At 36.6% G+C, this 19766-nt stretch overlaps 1 protein-coding gene across 9 annotated transcripts in view; it reads left to right on the top strand.

The window, feature by feature from the left end:
* The window catches only part of PATJ (PATJ crumbs cell polarity complex component), a 355573-nt gene that overhangs the window by 89887 nt on the left and 245920 nt on the right, over positions 1–19766 (top strand). For all 9 annotated transcript variants that reach the window (XM_049110354.1, XM_049110355.1, XM_025427867.3 and 6 more), the window contains exons 18-19: positions 12366–12575; positions 18293–18412. In XM_049110354.1, coding sequence (XP_048966311.1) covers positions 12366–12575; positions 18293–18412 — 330 coding nt within the window. The remainder of the gene's footprint in view (positions 1–12365; positions 12576–18292; positions 18413–19766) is intronic.

The raw sequence follows: 19766 nt of genomic DNA, 5'->3' as shown, positions 1-19766 counted from the left end.
ATTCAGAGATTTTTCTTAAACATCATAGAACTTTTTTCTAAAGAATGAAGGGCATCCTATGTCCTTGATATAGCCATGTGTGTCTGCAAACCTCCCAGGCTGGAGAGAGCTCCTGTCTTTCAGTGTCTGCTCCAAGGGAGAAAAAGGGCTGAGGATACCATACTGCTCTTAAAACTTGTCTTCAGATGCAGAGGTCTACGTATCTGGAGAGGTAGAGAGTCAGCTCTTTATTTTCATTTGTAACTATGTAAGCATGATATCATGAGTGGATTAGTAGTTGATAGCGCTGTTGGTTTAAATCACACAGGCTCAGCTGAGTTCAGAAGACAGTAAACCCAATGGTAATTGTTCACTTCTGAGTCTCATATTTCCTGCTGACTTCTCCATCATCATCTTCACAGTGATAACCATAGAACAGTTAACAGCACTTAGGAAGTGACCTCTATGGACTAAGAAAGTGCCTCATACGACCTGTGTCATTTAATGCTTTGCACAACTCTGTGAAATCTGTACTATTGTTCTTACCACTTAACCAATGAGAAACCCAAGTCTCAGCTAGTATTTGTCAGTGCTTAGGCTGAGAATGATTTATTTGGAAAATGAGAATAAACTCCAAAACTAACATTAGAAAAGCTTTTTCAAGTTTGACATGTCTACACTTTCCCTGCATCATGATAACTTTCAACTAATGTAGTTTTTTCCCTGGACGATATTATGATATTTCTTATGTAAAAATTCACTTTTCTACTTAAATATTTTTTGGCAAAATATGCATAACGCAAAATTGACCATTTTAGCCACTTTTAAGTGTGCGATTCATAGTGTGAAGTGTAATTACATTTCAAGAAATGTAATTTTAATAGAAGGTGTGACTTTGTGCTTGAGTACTACTGTTTGCCTAGTGGACATGCAGCCAAATGATGGGATTTGTAGGTCAAGAATCATTGTGTGGTTTGTTTATTTTTCTTAAAACCAGCAAAAGTCCTGGGCCCGGAGTAAATGGGCAACAATTACAGCATGACAAAAAATGTTCAAGATATAAAACATTCAAGCAACAGATCTAATATCCAAGGGAAAAAAATCGAATCGGAGGCTAGAAAGGGATCAGAAGTAAGAAATAGTCTTCAAGAAGTAATTTCCACGGGACTCCTGCTTGAACCATTTAAATTATTATGGCGCTTAAAATAGACTTTAAAGTACCAAGCTATGCAGAATAAAATTATGTGCAAGCTTATGTATTTTCTTTCCTTTTTACAATATATTTTGATTTTTTTGCAAGTTTCTCTGTCCACTTCTCTTCCACTGCACTTTTAATTGCCTGACATGCTGTGCTTACTGTGCTGCTTGGGGACTGTTTAGTTCTATGCATGATGCATGGAAAAATCTATTCTTAATGCCTAATAGTATTTAGGAAGTAATAAGACACAAGGAGCCAGGAACCATATCAGTTTAATCTATCTTGAGTGCACTGAATGTATTTTGTGGGTACTTTGAACATGATGGTGTTGCGGTAATTGGTATGATTTGTGTAATACTTGGTTATATTATAAAATAGTTAAAAATGGGATTAGATTCTGATAAGGTAGCTTGTTCATTATTCATTAAATCATCTATTTATTGCCTTGCATTCACTAAAAATACATTTATTTCTCTTTCCTAAAAGTAAATGCTTAGCTTGTTGGTCAAATCAGAAGCTCTTTTAGTATAATTAATTACATTTCACTATCTTAAACAAGAACTATCCTGGTGATTTTAATTCAGCTAATAGTCCCCGACATGTATTTTGATGCAATCTAAAAATGGCAAAGGAAAAAAAAAGTTGTTTTAAGGTTCAGCATATAAAAAAAGGGCATATGTCATAAATACTTTGTTTTATGTTTTGTTTCAGTGGTACAATACCCAGCAAGTTAGATCTTGTGTAGTCAGTGGCCTTTTTTTTTTAAAGATTATTTATTTATTCGTTCATTCATTCATTCATTCATTCATGAGAAACACGGGGGGGGGGAGAGGGAGAGAGAGGCAGAGACACAGGCAGAAGGAGAAGCAGCCTCCATGCAGGGAGCCCGACGTGGGACTCGATCCTGGGTCTCCAGGATCAGGCCCTGGGCTGAAGGCAGCGCTAAACTGCTGAGCCACCCGGGCTGCCCGTGAGTGGCTTTTTTATGAGTTCTTAAAAGACATCACTAACAAAAATCATACCATATTTGTGACCATAGTGTGCATCTTTTTCATTACTGGTGCCATGTTTCGAATTAACTTCCATCATTCCCTGCTTCTTATAGTGGTTTTCTGAAATGTTTTGGTAGAAATTAATGACAAATTTGACTCAAGATACTCTGTCAAATTTAGTTATGGGATTTTGGAGTTGGGGAAACAGATTCTAACTGTCATGTTCTCGTTTTACAGTTGAGGAAACTGACCCAGAGAAATGAACTTGTGAAATTATATACGGTCAGGCTGGCACCAAGCTGGGACTCAAAACTTGTCCCCTGACTTTTAATCTACACCCATCCTACCACTAGTGGAGCAAATCACTGTCTTCCTTGTCTTTCTCTCCTATGTACATTTTCTCCCCTAAAAAAATAATCTTTGGATTCTGTTTCCTGATTGACGTTTGCTCACAATGGAAATTTTAACTCATGCCAGCTGTACATCAGAGCTTCTGCAGATCCCTGTTTTTCCTTTAAGATATATATTTGTGTGTGTGCATGTGTGTATGTGTGTGTGTAAAAGAACCTTTCCTTTGCCTTTGTACCAGTTCGTTCTTCCACCTACCTCCAGGATGGAAGAGTTAGTGGTCTTCTTTTTAAATACATTGGTTTCTTTCAGTATTCTCCATTTTAGTAACTTCCTTGATATCTTATTTTGAAAATTTACTTGTGAATTTATTTAGATTTTAACTCAATACTCTTCAGTTCAAATAATGCCACATTTAAGAGTATACCCTTCAAGAAACAAGCATTTGCTACTGGTTGTTGCTTTTTCTCAGTTCACCATTGTTGAGTTGGAGTAATTCTCTTATCAAATATTCCATAGCTATCTACCTCATGTTTTCCAGAAATTAATGCATGTCGATCCTTTAAAATTATCTTTAAAGTATATTTCCCCACACTTCTATAAAGTGTGAATAAATATTTGTGGAGTTAGGCTCAGCAGCCTCATTTTGTGATACTGTACACCACAATACTGAATTCATTGATTAGGACATGTGTTCATTTGTAGAGCACTTTTTATTTCTTAATTGTTTGAAGTTGTTTTCTCAAACTTTTTTTTGCAATCATTCCATTTTGGTGACAGACTCCAGTAATAGAGAAGAACAGTTATTTTGGTGTGGTGACCTATTCAGCAGCACAGAATTTTAAGAACTAATTTGAGTAATTAAATATAGGATTAAAACTATGTGACTTAACCATATTTCTTATCATGAGTTTACTGTAGGCCACCTTTATGTTTTAATAAACTCAGTTGACAATAAGTATCAAAAATTATCAGATAAAATAATTTATACACAATTTTTAAAATTTTTATTTATTCATGAGAGACACAGAGAGAGAGAGACAGAGAGAGACAGAGGCAGAGGGAGAAGCAGGCTCCGTGTAGGGAGCCCGATGGGGGATTCGATCCCAGGTCTCCAGGATCACGCCCTGGGCTAAAGGCGGTGCTAAACCACTGAGCCACCTGGGCTTCCCCTATGCACAATTTTTTTTATTATTGAAGTGTAGTTGATGTACGATGTTATGTTTCAGGTGTGCAACATAGTGATTAGACGATTCTGTATATTTCTCATTGCTAACCATGATGTATAGCCACTATCTGTCTTCATACAATGTTACTACAATCTTATTGACTATATTCTGTGTCCCCTACTTTTTATTTCCATGACTTATTTTATCACTGGAAGTTTGTACCTCTTAATCTCTTTCACCTATTTTACTGATTTCCCCTCCTACCTCCCCTCTGGCAGTTCTCTGTATTTGAGAGTCTGTTTGTTTAATTTATTTTTTATAAAAATATGAGTAATCATATGGTATTTGTCATTTTGTGTCTTATTTATTTCTCTTAGCATAATGCCCTCTAGGTTCATTGATGTTGTCAAAAAATGGCAAGATTTCATTTTTTTATGAGTGAGTAATATTCCAGTGTGTGTGTGTATGTATCACATTTTCTTTATCCATTCATCTACTGATGAACACTTGCATTGTTTTCACATCTTGGCTGTTATAAATCCCAGAGGAGGATTACTGGATCATAGGTTTTTTTTTTTTTTTTTTAGGGTCTTTATTTTTTTTAGAGAACCTCCATACTGTTTTTGCATAGTGGTTGTACCAATTTTCATTTGAACCAATAGTGTATGAGGGTTCCCTTTTCTCTACATCCTTGCCAACACTTGTCATTTCTTGTCTTTTTGATACTAGCCATTCTTACTAGTGTATGATACCTCATTGTGGTTTTGATTTGCATTTCCCTGATGATTAGTGATGTTGAGCATCTTTTCCTGTATCTGTTGGCCATCTGTATATGTTCCTTAGGAAAATGTCTATTCAAGTCCTATATCTATTTTTTTTTAATTTATTTAGAGTGGGGGAGAGGCAAAGGGGAGAGGAATAGAGAGAATCTTAAGCAGGCACCACATCCAGCATGGAACCCCATGGGGAGCTTGATCTCATGACCCTGAGATCATGACCTGAACCAAAATCAAGTTGGATACTTAACTGACCAAGCCACCCAGGCAGCACTATCTTTTTAAAATCAGATTGGTATTTGATGTTGAGTTGTATAAGTTTTTTATATATTCTGGATAGTAACCCCTTATCAGATATAACATTTGCAAACACCTTGCATTTGGTAAGTTGCCTTTTTGTTTTGTTGATGGTTGTGTTTACTGTGCTAAAGTTTTTTTTTTTTTTTAATTTTTTTTTAACTTTTATTTATTTATGATAGTCACAGAGAGAGAGAGAGAGGCAGAGACACAGGCAGAGGGAGAAGCAGGCTCCATGCACTGGGAGCCTGACGTGGGATTCGATCCCGGGTCTCCAGGATCGTGCCCCGGGCCAAAGGCAGGCGCCAAACCGCTGCGCCACCCAGGGATCCCTGTGCTAAAGTTTTTATTCTGGTATAGTCCCGGTGGTTTATATTTGCTTTTGTTTCCCTTGCCTGAGGAGACATATCCATAAATACATTGGTTAGGCTGATGTCTAAGAGATTACAGCCTGTGTTTTAGGAGTTTTATGATTGCAGGCCTCACATTTAGGTCTTTAATCCCTTTTGAATTTATTTTTGTGTATGGTGTAAGAAAATGGTCCAGTTTCTTTTTTTTTTTTTTTTTTTTAATTTATGATAGTCACAGAGAGAGAGAGAGAGAGAGGCAGAGACACAGGCAGAGGGAGAAGCAGGCCCAATGCACCGGGAGCCCGACGTGGGATTCGATCCCGGGTCTCCAGGATCGCGCCCTGGGCCAAAGGCAGGCGCCAAACCGCTGCGCCACCCAGGGATCCCAGTCCAGTTTCATATAGTGTGTAGCTGTCCGGTTTTCCCAACACCATTTATTAAAAAGACTATTTTTTCCCTAGTGTATATTCTTGCATCTTTCATCACAGATTAATTGGCCATACCAGCATGGGTTTATTTTCAGGTTCTCTATCCTGTTCCATTGATCTACTAGACACAAATTTTTTTTTAATTTTTTTTTTCTTTAATTATTTATGATAGTCACACACACAGAGAGAGAGAGGGGCAGAGACACAGGCAGAGGGAGAAGCAGGCTCCATGCACCGGGAGCCCGACATGGGATTCGATCCCGGGTTTCCGGGATCGCGCCCTGGGCCAAAGGCAGGCGCCAAACCGCTGCACCACCCAGGGATCCCGACACAATTTTTATCTGAAATAAAATATGGTCTCTTTGACATTCTGCTGTCAAAATTCCTATGCTATTTCCTTAATGCGTTTACAATTTAGGGTTTTGAATACAGAATTTTAAAATCCAAAAGTTCTTTATTTTGAATCCATGTAGTTAAGTCCTTGTTTACATCTTGATTTCTGTTTTTTTCTGCATTAGAGTAACACTGTAAAGCATATAAATGTTGAATGTCAGGACAATCCATAGTATAGGTCTCATGTTCTTCTTTAAAAAATACCTCTTGGGGTGCCTGGGTGTCTTAGTGGTTGAGCTTCTGCCTTTGGCTCAGGTTGTGATCTGGGATCCTGGGATTGAATCCCACACTGGGCTCCCCGTGGGGAGACTACTTCTCCTTCTGCCTGTGTCTCTGCCTCTCTGTGGTGTCTCTCATGAATAAATAAATAAAATCTTTAAAAAAAAATACCTCTTACTGATGGACTGCCAATTTTATTAAATGTGACCCCTATTCTTGTTCATTTCTTCTGTCTCCTATTTATATAACATTTGTCTTCCCATGCCCTTCTATTGAGCTTGCCATGTTTGGTCGTGCATATTTGTAGTTTTCCTTATGGACCAGGTTCCTGGCTAGAGCTCCCCACATCTTCAGGTTGATATCTATCTCTCACAGAGCCCACATTTCAACTGAACCACTATTCTGCCCCAGGTGCTACCCCTGCACCTTGTCTTAGTTCATGATTCTGATCTCTTTGATCTGTGGGAATGTACACAAATATTCATGTACTGCATTTTATAGACCCTGCAGAAACTTTGAATCCCATCCATTTGGACTAATTATTGTCACATGTTTATATCCTGTTCATTAAAGTTGTCCCTAGCTCACCAAATGAGTAGATTCTTGAGAAAGCAGATATAAATTAAAATTTGGCAAACAAATACATGTTTTATTTGTATGTTTAGCAAAGCTGCATATTCTGTGCTAACTTTATCAGCTAGGTACTGAAATGTAACCCTGTAGAGGCCAAGTGTGATAAACATTTAGCCATGCTGCACATTCTGTGCTAACTTCATCAGCTAGGTATTGAAATATAAACCTGTAGTGGCCAAGTGTGATAAATAAGACTCAGTTTACATACTTTGGCAAGGTAATAAATGTATCTTCTATCACTTTGCCTTCTTTCAATATTAATTCATTTGGCAAATACCTGAAGATAGAGAAGCTGCATCACCTAAAGGCTAAAAGCATAAACTCTGGAACTTGACCAGCTGGTTTAAATTCTGGTTCTGCCATTTATCAACTGTGTGCCTTGGTTAATTTTCCTCTTAGTTTTCTCATCTTGAAAATAGGGATGATAGTGGTACCTACCTCATGGTGGTTTGAAGATTAAATGAATTCTAATAAGTAAGATTCCTAGGACATACCTGTCATGGCAAGAACTGAGTAAGTGCTAACTGTTGTTCTTACTCACCTATGATGGGATGTATTTTTTGCCTTTGATATACTTAACAGTCCAGTAAGGAGAGAGAAACTAAATAGTTTCAGTCATTCAATATTTCAGCTACCATTGAGTACCTTCCAAGTGGTGGTCACTATAGTAGGTCCTGGAAATAAAGCAATAAATAAGCAAACATACCCTTGCTCTTGTGAAGCTTATTTTTAGTAGGTAGCACAGTTAAAATAATTTCTGTAAAATGTCAAGTGTTATAATAGAGAAAAAGCAAGGTGCTATGGATGCATCTAGACCCAACTTATTCTAGGAGGTATGGGACAGCAAGGAAAACTCTATTATTACAAGTGCTATATGAAGTCCTCTTTTGGATTTAGGGATATCACAGAGTAGAAAGTTCCTTAGTCAGCTTTGAGGAGAGTCAGGGAAGCTTCTTATTAGTGGACACACACTTGAGCTGACTCTGGTAGCAAAGATGTAGAGAAGTGGCAATGGGGCAGGGAAAGTATTCCTGGCAGATGGAATGGTTTGTAGGATGTCACGAAGCATGTTAGAGCATTTCACCATCCCTGGATTTCAGTAGTTCTGTATTGTTGGGACAATGTGTGGGGCAAATGGGGATGGGCATTGGTATGCATGGGGAAAAGCAAGAGGAGTTTACATTAATCGGCAGATCTGAGGGAGTTGCTCTATCAAGCAGCTAGGACTTGATCTTGAAGGCAATTATGTGTCACTGAAATGTTTTAAACAGAGAAGAAATTGTGATTACATTTTTATTTTGTTTTTGAATTATTTTTTAAAAGATATATTTATTCATTTTAGAAGAGCGCATACGATCAGGGGGAGGGATAGAGAGAGGGAGAGAGAATCCCAAGAAAGAGTCAGCCATTTAACTGACTGAGCCACCTAGGTTCCCCAATTTTTATTTTTTTAGAGAGAGAGCATGTGCTTGGGCAGAGGCGTGGAGAGGGTGGGCAGTGGGAGAGGGAGAGAGAGAGAATCTTAAGCAGGCTTTGTACCCAATGCAAAGCCTCATGCAGTGCTCCATCTCACCACCCTGAGATCATGACCTGAGCCCAAATCAAGAGTTGATGCTTAACTAAATGAGCCACCCAGGAGCCTCAGGTTTTTATTTTTAACAATCATTCTGTTATCTCTGTGGAAAATAGACTGATGGAGGCAAGATTGAAGACTGGGAGATTAGCAGTTGCCCAGGCAAGAAATGATGAGAAACTAAACCAAGGTAGTGGCAGCGGAAATGGAGAGAAAGAGTCAGACAGAGAAAATAGAAGATCAAATTGACATGCCTTTGCTAGCAACTCAGTGGAAGGGTGGGGGGAGAGGCATTAAGTGAATGCTTGGGTATATATGGTAATGCCAGTCAGGGATTATGGGAGGAGAGGAGTCTGTCAACTTGGATTTCCCCCGACATGAAAACATCCTGTGTTTATAATATCAAACATTAGCGTCACTTCAGCAAATCTCAAAAATTCTTATATGCACTTTTCTTTAGGCAGGTGAGGTGATTGTATTCACTTGTGAGACAGAGCAGTTATCTGGGTTCTCGGGATTTCATAGTTTTAAGTAGTGAGAAGAATTCAAGTCAGATCTCCTGTCTTCTGAGGGAGGTTAACTGTTCTTAATTGATTGTAGGAGTTAGATAATATTTTTACGAGCTGTAGGGAACAACTTTCATAAATGGTTGAGATGAGGCAGACATGTGGGATACTGTTATAACATGTATAATAATATAAGGCTTTTGAATAAAGAAAAAATCCTTCAGAAGCAAAAGGTTAGCATAGTAAGATGCTGTTTCTTGTGTTCTGTGATTAGTCTTTAGCGCCCTCTATTGACTGCTTAGTCTAAAGCAATGTCTTGATATTGGAAAACCGTGTTCCTTGCAGTGTTATTTACCAAAACTGGAAGAATTAGAGGTATTAAAATTGTGATAAAAGATGATAAAAACTAATGGAGACTTTAAAAAAATTGCATGGGATCTGGAAGTTGGGTAGAGGTCTTAAGAAATATCGTTGTAACATTTCGTTTGCTACAACATGAGTATGCTACTGTGGGCTAGATTTTCAGAAAACAGATCTTCCTGATGACAAGTAGGCTAAATCAGGCTGGTTTTTCAGCATTTTTTATGCAGCAAAGCCTCAAGAATAGTAGTCGCCTCAGTAGGCAGTAGCAGCTGCTCTTTTTCCATAGTGCGGCTGCTACATGTGATGACCATGAAAGGAAATGACCGTTGCTCATTAAAGCAACTTCATTCAGCTATGTGGGAAATCACACAGAAAAGTCATCCCAGAAAATGAAATAGTGATTATACATAATGGGGCATCTTCAGAAGTGGATAGTTTGTCTTTTTTTTTTTTTTTTTTTTAAATGACAAAGGAGCTACCCTTGAGATCTCTCTTCCAGGAGAGAGGGTGGTAGATTAGACCTAGTGTTGAGAATAACTAGAGGTCTAAGCCTGAATAAATTTTAGTAAGCAAGCACACCTGGAACTAGTTTAAGGTCTAAAGAAGACTGTACTTTGTCTAAATGAATGCTCACCATGACTTTTCTATAATAAGGGAAATCTATTAATCGTTCTATTTCTGTTATTGCCTGGTTAATCTTTCTTTGAAATGTTTCTATCATTTCAGCTGGTTGCATTTTGAAAACCTATTCACCTAGTCAGGGCAAAAATAGTACTTTCTGATTTGGTGTTACATGAAACCGCAGAGATTGCTTGCACCAAGTTAGTGAAATCATTTATTTGCTTTTGGTATATTTTACTGTTGCAATTTTCTCTAAGAAAGTTTAGTAATTATTAATATGAAGTAATGCTAGCTGCTTTCTGTGCATTTCATGAGGGGAATATACTATTATGTAGTTTCCCTTCCCCCCTAATAAAAAAGCCTTTCATCACAAACTGACATCCTAAATGAAGGACATAATTGTACAGCTTATTTATTAGTGTGTCAAACTTAAAATGTAATGGTTTCATATTTCAGAATGAAAAGTGTGTTGTGATTCATGGTTGCCGGTGACAAAATAGACAGCTCTTTTATATCTGCACTGATTGCCTGCTGATATACCACTGTACTTTTTTTTTTGTTCTTTTCTTTTCTCTTCCTATGCAATAGCTCCCTCTACTTGAAAATATTGGTGTAATTATAGTTTAACAGTATGTACTTTATTAGTGAGTACTCGTGACTATTTTTACTTTCTATCCTCCTCATAAATATGAGGTGTTATACATCAGAGCGTGTTAAAACATTTATCAAGAGTCTCTTGACCTTAGAGCAGAAAAGCAAGGTTAAGGAAAGTAAGATAAGTTGTATTTGAAGGCATTTTTTTGAAAAGATTTTTATTTATTTATTCATAAGAGACACACAGAGAGAGGCAGAGACATAGAAGCAGGTTCCATGCAGGGAGCCTGGTGAAGGATTCAAATCTCGGGACTGCAAAATCACACCAGAGCCGAAGGTAGATGCTCAACCACTGAGCCACCCAGGCGTCCCTGACGGCATTTTTCAAGGAATTAGCTATGTAGCTTTTGTTGATTTAAATATATTTGGTTAAAATTCCATACAGGACTTAAAAATGAACCTGATTTCTGAAACAGAGATGAAAAGTTCGTCAGCAAACTTCAAAAGAACCATCAACCAATTGAAACTGACAAAACCTAGAACTTGGCAGATTCTCACTTTGCTAATTTCATAGTTGTCATATTTTTTTTAAGATTTTATTTATTTATCCATGAGAGACACAGAGAGAGGCAGTGACGTAGGCAGAGGGAGAAGCAGGCTCCCCACGGAGTCCCGATGTGGTGCTTGATCCTGAGACCCCCGGAATCATGCCCTGAGCTAAAGGCAGATGCTCAACCCCAATTCCATAGTCTTCTGATTCTAACACAAAGCATGACCATTTCTCTCTAATTTGTTGGGAAGGGTTCAACAGTGGTAAAATCTCATGTTACTACATCTTGCCTTTGTGGAACAGTATGTGCATAATGAAACAATAAGAAGAAAATAGACAGAGAAACAAGTGTTACGACTGTGATTTGATTATTTTCTCTCCCCTTTACTAAATTTGAGGCTTAGTAATTGTACCATTATTTAATGTGGAGCAAGTGGCAGAGCATGGTGGTCAAGAGTAAGGACTTAGGAGCCTGACTGGGTAAGTTTGAATCCTAGCTCTGCCACTTACCACATGGGTAATCTTGGCAAGTTTCCTCAACTTTCTAAGTGATAGTTCCCTCATCTGCAGAAACAGACAAGTAGTAATAAAACACTTAAAATAGAGCTTGACACATAGTGAGTGCTATATATCAGTGTCTAATAAAATAAAAAATAATGGGCTATAAATTGATTCTTATTAGCCAAATGTATTTATTGAATGTCAACATTATCTTCAGTGCTACTTAAGAAAAATAGGGCTCTCTCAGTGGATGGCAGTTATTTTCACGTTGGTTTTGTTCATGAAGGAACACTCATTTTCTTGTATTGGAACAGTTCTCACCTAGGGGTCCCTATGCCATGTTACAATTTATATATTATAAATTATATTATTTTTAAACTTCTTTTTGCATACAGTAGACTATTGCATGGATTTCATATCTTTTTTGAACTCCATTGATTTAGCAAGAGGATTTTACAGTGGTGGAATACATAAAAATGAAGCATCATTTACCATAGTATACTTCTCCTAGAGCCTACTTACTATCCAAGAGCAGACTTGTCTTTGGTCCCTAATATGACTATGCTTGAGGATATCAGAGAATATTGCTCAACTGTCACCAGACTTCTTATGGTCCAACAAATATCAGTCACTGAAAGTTTAAAGAAGTATGTATTTGAACCCTTTTAGACATGTAACTGAAATTAAGATTATGCTCCCACCTTGATGTAAGCTGATACTTATGTGGATATGTAGAGTGATATTGTAGTAGATTTTGACTTCTTTGGAAGAATTTCACCAGAATGCTGGATACCTAATGTAAATAGTTAAATGAGGTTCATGAGTCTATGTGTTTTCAGAAACTGACTTATTTTTCTTCTTGACTTGATCCTTAGGACCCTTTAGATCCCACAAGGTCAGTGATTGTGATCCGCTCCCTGGTGGCAAATGGTGTTGCAGAAAAAGGGGGAGAGCTGTTACCTGGAGACCGTCTGGTCTCAGTTAATGAATATTGTTTGGAAAACACCACACTTGCTGAAGCTGTTGAAGTGTTGAAAGCTGTGCCACCAGGCATTGTACACCTTGGCGTCTGTAAGCCTTTGGTGGTAAGTGTTCAATTTTGTTAATATAAGATGTGATAATAGTGTAATAGTTAAGAATGGATTTTGGAGACAAATGCACCTGGTTTTGAATCCCTGTTCCACTGCTTAATCTGTGTGTGTCCTAATATAAATTTCTTATTTCCTTAACTTAAAAAATTAAAAACACAATGTCTATCTCATAAGGTTTTGGGGACTAAAGATTATATTCATCAAGTGCTTACATATTATATAAATAGTAGCTGCTAACATTAATAGTCCTACTACCTACCACTTTTACTACTATTTTTATCTTCGTGATTTTAACACAGATTTGTAAGTTCTCATCACATCCCTTATTATGTAAATTAAAATAAGTCTATGCATTTTAACTTTCACTTGGGAATGATGTTGAAATGGCATGACAAGTTGAAATCCAGTTAACTATATCATTTTAACCATAGGCAATGAGATATTAATATGCTTTTCTGTCCATCAAAGTGCCTCATAACCCCTAGCATCTAGCATTCTATGTGGTCAAACCATCTTGAAGTTCTCTTACTGCTTAATCTTATGTACTGGGTCAAATTAATGTTTAAGACTGAGGGTTGCACTACAATTAGGGTGCTTTTAAGGTTCCTCAATGCAACAAAATACTTGATGATGATAATTTGCAAGGAGTATGAAAATACTGAGTGTTTATTTTATGTCAGTATTTTAAAACCTTTACATGTATTAACTAACTTAATCCTTCTGGCAACTTTAAGAAGTGGTCCTTTTGTTAGCCTCATTACAGATGAGAGCCCATCAAGATACAGAATTGAGCAATTTATCCAAGGGGATGTAATGAGTCAGGGCAGAGTTGGAATATAAATTCAAGTGGCTTCAGACTCTCTGCTCTTAGCCACAGTGCTAAATATTTAACTCGTTGCAAAACAGATAGATGGTCCTAGTAGAGTACTAGACTGGATTTCAAGAAACCTGGATTCTGTTTCTGGCTTTCCTATGAGCTAGCCTAATGGGTTTCAATGCAAAGGTATATAATATATATAAGAATCACTTGGGAGATGGTTAATATGTAGTTTCCCAGGTCCTACCCTCAGATTCTCATCTAGTAATTGTATGTGTTATTTAGGGATCTGCCTCTTCAGTGAGTCACTCATGTAATTTTGATGCAGAATTTCATATTTTGAGAAACATTCTGTTAGTAATTTGATAATAGGTATACCACTTTTCTTCTCTGAGCCTATTTTTTCATCTCTGAAAAGACTGAACAAGATTAGAGGACTCCTAAAATCTTTCTAAACTCTAAGATTTTTTTATTCTATGAAATAATATATACTATATGAATATGTCAACATACTACATATGTCTATATATATAGGTAGATATAGATAAATGTGTTCATTTATAGATATATAGATATATTGATATAAATAGATGCCTGTGTTACACAGAGTATTTATGCATTGGGGAACTCAACATGGCCTTCATGAATTCCCCATAGAAATCCCAGTATATTTATACTATCAGACACTCTAAATATTTCAAAATGGAGTATAATAGCTAATTAAGTTCTTAACTTTGTATTCTATATTTGGTGTATGGGTATTGCCATAGTCAACATGAGACACCATGAGATGCCTGGTTTGATTTCTGGACAAATTAAGTTATGAGGAGAAACTTGATATTTTTATGGGGATCTCATCTTCTTGTTATTTTGGTTGTGGGGGAAATTTTGTCTAGATTTTCCCTAATGATAACTTGCCTGATTATTTGGGCTGCTAGAGGAAATCCCAAACTATTTTATGTCCTGAAGGACTTAACCACCATGATTTTACTCTGAAGCAGTTTAGGGAAGTGTCAGGTGGTATAAAAAAAAAAAAAAAAAAAAAAAAAAACAGAGCTTAGTTACTAGCTGGGTGTAGATTCCTGTGCTATTTCTGGCAGATGTAGAGCTGCAGAGACGTCAGGATATCAGAGCCACATTATGAAAGGATTTTGGAATGTAGTAATTGTGAGGTGGACCTTTGCATAGGCTTCCCTCAGTGAGTAGAAGATTTCCAGGATACTTGGGGAATGGGGAGCCACAAAAGAGATGAAAACAAAGGTCACTTTCAGGACTGTATAAAATTCTTAGTGGAATTACCACTAATTCCTTTTTTAACATCTAGGTGCCTTTAGCAAAACTGTTTGCTCCTGAACTGTAAATAGTGGTGCATGGATCTTCTCTGTGGTCTCTGTCTCTCTTGTGGTCCACTTGGTGGCCAGTTATCTGATCACATAATATTTACTGAGCATTCATTCAGTCCTCTGTGGAAGTGGGGTGGAAAGTGTGAAGAAGGTGGCCCAAAATCAGCTCAGGCCAGAAAGACTATGAATGTATAAAAGTTAGGAGAACCCAATTTTTTATTAAGTCGTATATTACATAGATATACATTGCCTATATAATGTATTTCATAATATACATTTTTACATTAACATTACATTAATGGGGCTTATCTTCTCTTTTCTGCAAATTAATATCAAATATACCAGATCTGAAAAATGAATGAACGACTTTAAAAACTGCTTTGCATCTTCAAAACTAATAGAACTGGCAATGGAGTTGTTGAGCCAGACAGCCATGGGTTTTTTGCTTAGTTCTGTGATTTGTAAGGCTGTGTGCCCTTGGGCCAGTTATTGAACCTCACCAGCTCCCACGTTTTTGTGTAATAAGATGGGGATTGCATGGCATGGTATTTGAGATCCCAGGCCCTTAGAGCCAGACAGCCAGGGTTCAAATTCTGGGTGTGTAACTGATTAATAATGTAACTTTTTGCTGATCTGTAAAGTGGGTTTAATAAGAATACCTACTTCTTAGGATGTATATTAGCATAGTAAATGAATTGACTATTTAAAATGTTTAAACCTATGCCTGGCACATGGTGCCATAAATAGTAGCCTAGGACTGCTATTGAGCTGGTAAGTACTAGAATGGCTGTACCTTTTCTGATGGCAAGTGACTGCACTATACCATTGTTAAACATTTTGAATACTATCTATCCTCTGTATGATGATACGTTTCTTTTTTTTTTTTAAGATTTATTTATCTTAGCGTGAGGGAGGGAGGGGGCTGGGGAGAAGGTGAGAATCTCAGGTAGACTCCATGCCAAGCATGGAGGCTGACTTGGGGCTCAGTCCCACGACCCTGAAATCATGATCTGAGCCAAAACCAAGAGTTGTACACTCAGCCAACTGAGCCACACAGACACCCCTAAACTGATACATTTCTTAATATTAAGGTCCTTTTATGATAAAGTGATTTTTTTTTTAATTTAAGGGATATATTTTTAAGATTTTATTTATTTATTCATGAGAAACACACAGAGAGAGAGGCAGAGACACAGGCAGAGGGAGAAGCAGGCTCCATGCAGGGAGCCCGATGTGGGACTCGATCCTGGACCCTGGGATCACACCCTGAGCCAAAGGCAGACGCTTAACTGCTGAGCTACCCAGGCGTCTAAAGGGATACTTTTTTTTTTTTTTTTTTTTTACATAGTAGGTCTCTTTATTTAGTCAAGTCTTCTTTTACAGTTTTCTCCTTAAATGTGTTGTGCAAATATTTTTTAGTTTAATTCTGAAATACTTTATTGGTTTTTCCCTCCATTTGTGAATGATATCTTGTTTTCTATTACATTTTTAAATTAGCTATTGCTAATTTAAAGGTAATGATACAGACTTTGTAATTTGATCTTATATCTGACAACCTGTGAAAGTCTAATTTGTGCTTCTGTTGAGTTTTTTCTTTTTAAAGTTTATTTGTTTGTTTTTCATCATGGTGAGTGTACTCTTTAATCTCTTTCATCTATTTCCTCCCTCCCTCCACACTGGTAACCATCAGTTTGTTCTCTATAGTTAAGAGTCTATTTCTTGGTTTGTCTTTTTTTTTCCCCTTTGCTCATTTGTTTTGTTTTTTTTCCACACATGAGTGAGATCATATGGTATTTATCTTTCTCTGATTGACTTATTTCACTTAGCATTATACTCTTTAGTTTTACTCATGTCTCAAATGGCAAGGTTTCATTGTTTTTTTTTTTAATGGCTGAATAATATTCCATTGTCTGTATATTCACCACACCTTTATCCATTCATCTATTGATGGACATTTGAGCTGCTTGCTTCCATAATTTGGCTATTATAAATAATGTTGCAGTAAATATAAGGGTGCATATATCTTTTCAAATTAGTGTTTTCATATTCTTCAAGTAAATATCCAGTTGCTACATCATATGATATTTCTATTTTTAACTTTTTGGGAAACCAAAAACATACTGTTTTCTATAGTGCCTGCATCAGTTTACATTTCTACCAGCAGTGCATGAGGCTTCCTTTTTCTGCACAGTTCCACCAACACTTGTTCTTTTTTGTACTTTTGATTTCAGCCATTCTGATAGGTGTGAGGTGGTATCGCATTGTAGGGTTTCTTTTTTTTTTATTCAATCTCATTGTAGTTTTGATTTGCATTTCCCTGATGATGACTGATGATGAACATCTTTTCATGTGTGTTGTATCAATTCTTTATGTATTTTGGATACTAACCCTTTACTGGATATGCCATTTTTTTAAAGATGCTATTTATTTATTCATGAGAGGCAGAGACATAGGCAGAGGGAGCCTGATGCAGGGCTCAATTTCATGACTCCTGGATCACAACCTGAGCCAAAGGCAGATGCTCAACCACTGAGCCACCCTGGTGCCCCTGGATATGTCATTTGTAAACACCTTCTTCTATTCTTTAGGTGGCTTTTAATTTTATTGATTGTTTCTCTTGCTGTACACAAACTTTTTATTTTGATGTAGTCCTGATAGTTTATTTTTGCTTTTATTTCCCTTGCCTTAGGAGACATATCTAGAGAGAGATTACTCTCTGTGCTCTTTTCAAGGACTTTTATGGTTTCAAGTCTTACATTTAGGTCTTTAATCCATTTTGAGTTTATTTTTGTGTGTGGTGAAAGTGGTCCAGTTTCTTTCTTTTGCATGTAGTTTAAGGAATACTTAAAAAGAAAAAAAATGTTTGAGAAGCTTTGATCCAAATATGACTTTCTTTTTAATTTTTTAAAGAAGAGTTTGTTCTAATAAAATAATTTGCATAAATTTTATTGTTTCTTGCACTTAATGGAAAGATGAGAATTAATTTGAAGAGAATTCAAAACTAAAGTATTTTCTTGATTATAAAAGTACTTCCTGTGGTTGCTGTAGGCAGGGAGTGGTAGGCAAGATGGATGAAGGTGGTCAGAAGGTACAAACTTCCAGTCTTGAGGTAAATAAGTCCTGGGGATGCAATGTACACCACGGTGTCTCTAACAATACCATATTATATACTTGAAAGATGCAGATATAACTAAATTTATTGTGATAAGTTTTTTTAAATATTTTATTTTTTTGAGAGAGAGCAGGAACCAGGGGAGGGGCAGAGGGAGATGGAGAAGCAGACTCCCCACTAAGCAGGGAGCCTGACATGGGGCTCAATTCCAAGACTCTGAGATCATGACCTGAGTTGAAGGCAGATGTTTAACCGGCTGAGCCACCAAGGTGCCCCTTATGTGATAATTTTGTAATATATACATAACATCTAATTATTTTGTACACATAACTAATACGTATAATGTTATATGTCAGTTATTTTGATAAAAATAGCCTCATGGTTGACAAAAAACATGTCTTCAATTTTGCTAAAAAATAAAAATTGTTTCTGTTTTCAGGATAATGATAAAGAGGAGGAAAGTCATTATATTTTACATTCAAACAATAATGAAGACGAGACTGAACTTTCAGAAACAATTCATGATATAAATTCATCTTTAATACTTGAAGCACCCAAGGTATGTAGTAAACTGATTTCCTATTTGAATGGTTTGCCATGAGCTAGTGTTTCTATAAAGAAGACAAAAGCTTGTTCCCAATCTTGGCTAAAGAGGCACAAATTAAATTATACTCCTCTTTTATTTTTTTTTTTAATGAACTTTTTTCCCCATTGTGTCACACTGGCTTCATAAATAACATAGGCCAGATATAAGGCATTTTCAAAGCACAAACAAACCTTATTTTATACCACTAATACACTCTTAAAATTTTGAGGGTAGAACACAATGTTCAAAAATAGACATGCATTTAAAATCCTGTAGAAAACAGAGCTATACTAAAGGACTTCTTGCTGAATATGTTCTAAAGAAAAGAGTTATTTAGTCAAAATTCTTCTTTATGCTTTAATTTTAGAAAGTATATTTTGAAGCTTTTCTTTTTTTATTAAAATGAATTGTGCTTTTTTTGCTCCTTGAAAATAGAGTATGGTACTACTTTACTTGATAATAACTATCTGATGATATTCTTTGCATAATTTATTGACAGCACTGATACTGATACTTCTTTCTATACTATACATTCTGGGGAGTTTTTTTTTGGTGTAGACAGTTTTTGTCAAAATTTCATAAGTGTATGACATCTTCAAATATACTCCGTAAACACACCTTTTAAAAAAATGAACTAGTTTGCAGTATTTGATGCACTATAATAATTTAAAGATGGAAAAGTAATAGATTCATTTCATGAATTTACATGTGGTAATATTTATTAATTTATTAAGATTTTATTTACTTATTCATGAGACAGAGAGAGAGAGAGAGGCACAGAGACACAGGCAGAGGGAGAAGCAGGCTGCCTGCGAGGAGCCTGATGTGGGACTTGATCCCAGTACCTTGGGATCATGACCTGAGCGAAAGGCAGACAGACGCTTAACCACTGAGCCACCCAGGTGTCCCACATTTGGTAATATTTAATGAGTAGGTCTTCAAATAAGAAATGTCACTGATCTCTCAGTGGCATTGGGCCTTGTGCTCAGCATTCTGAGGATCTCCAGGGTTAGGTTAGAGGCTCAGGAAATCCATATAATCCTCAGGTGTTACCTAAGCACTCGGCAAAATTTCTGCACATGTATGACTATTTTCAGTTGTATGTACTTCTAATTAGTGAAATATAAATTAATTAAAAAGCATACTATATTCATTCCTTTTTACTATGTAATTTCAGTACAGATGGAAAGAATACATTTCTGTTACAGGCATATTATAAGATAGTCATACTCAAAGTAGTTGAGACATACATCCCATATCCTTTATAGAGAATGCATTTTGATCATTTCAATAGTCATAATTTCTTTTGAGTTACATAAGCTTGAAA

Source organism: Canis lupus, chromosome 5 (assembly GCF_003254725.2).
Source record: "Canis lupus dingo isolate Sandy chromosome 5, ASM325472v2, whole genome shotgun sequence".
NCBI classification, from domain to species: domain Eukaryota; kingdom Metazoa; phylum Chordata; class Mammalia; order Carnivora; family Canidae; genus Canis; species Canis lupus.
The sequence above is the reverse complement of the archived record's forward strand: the minus strand, read 5'-3'. Positions and strand labels throughout refer to the sequence as shown.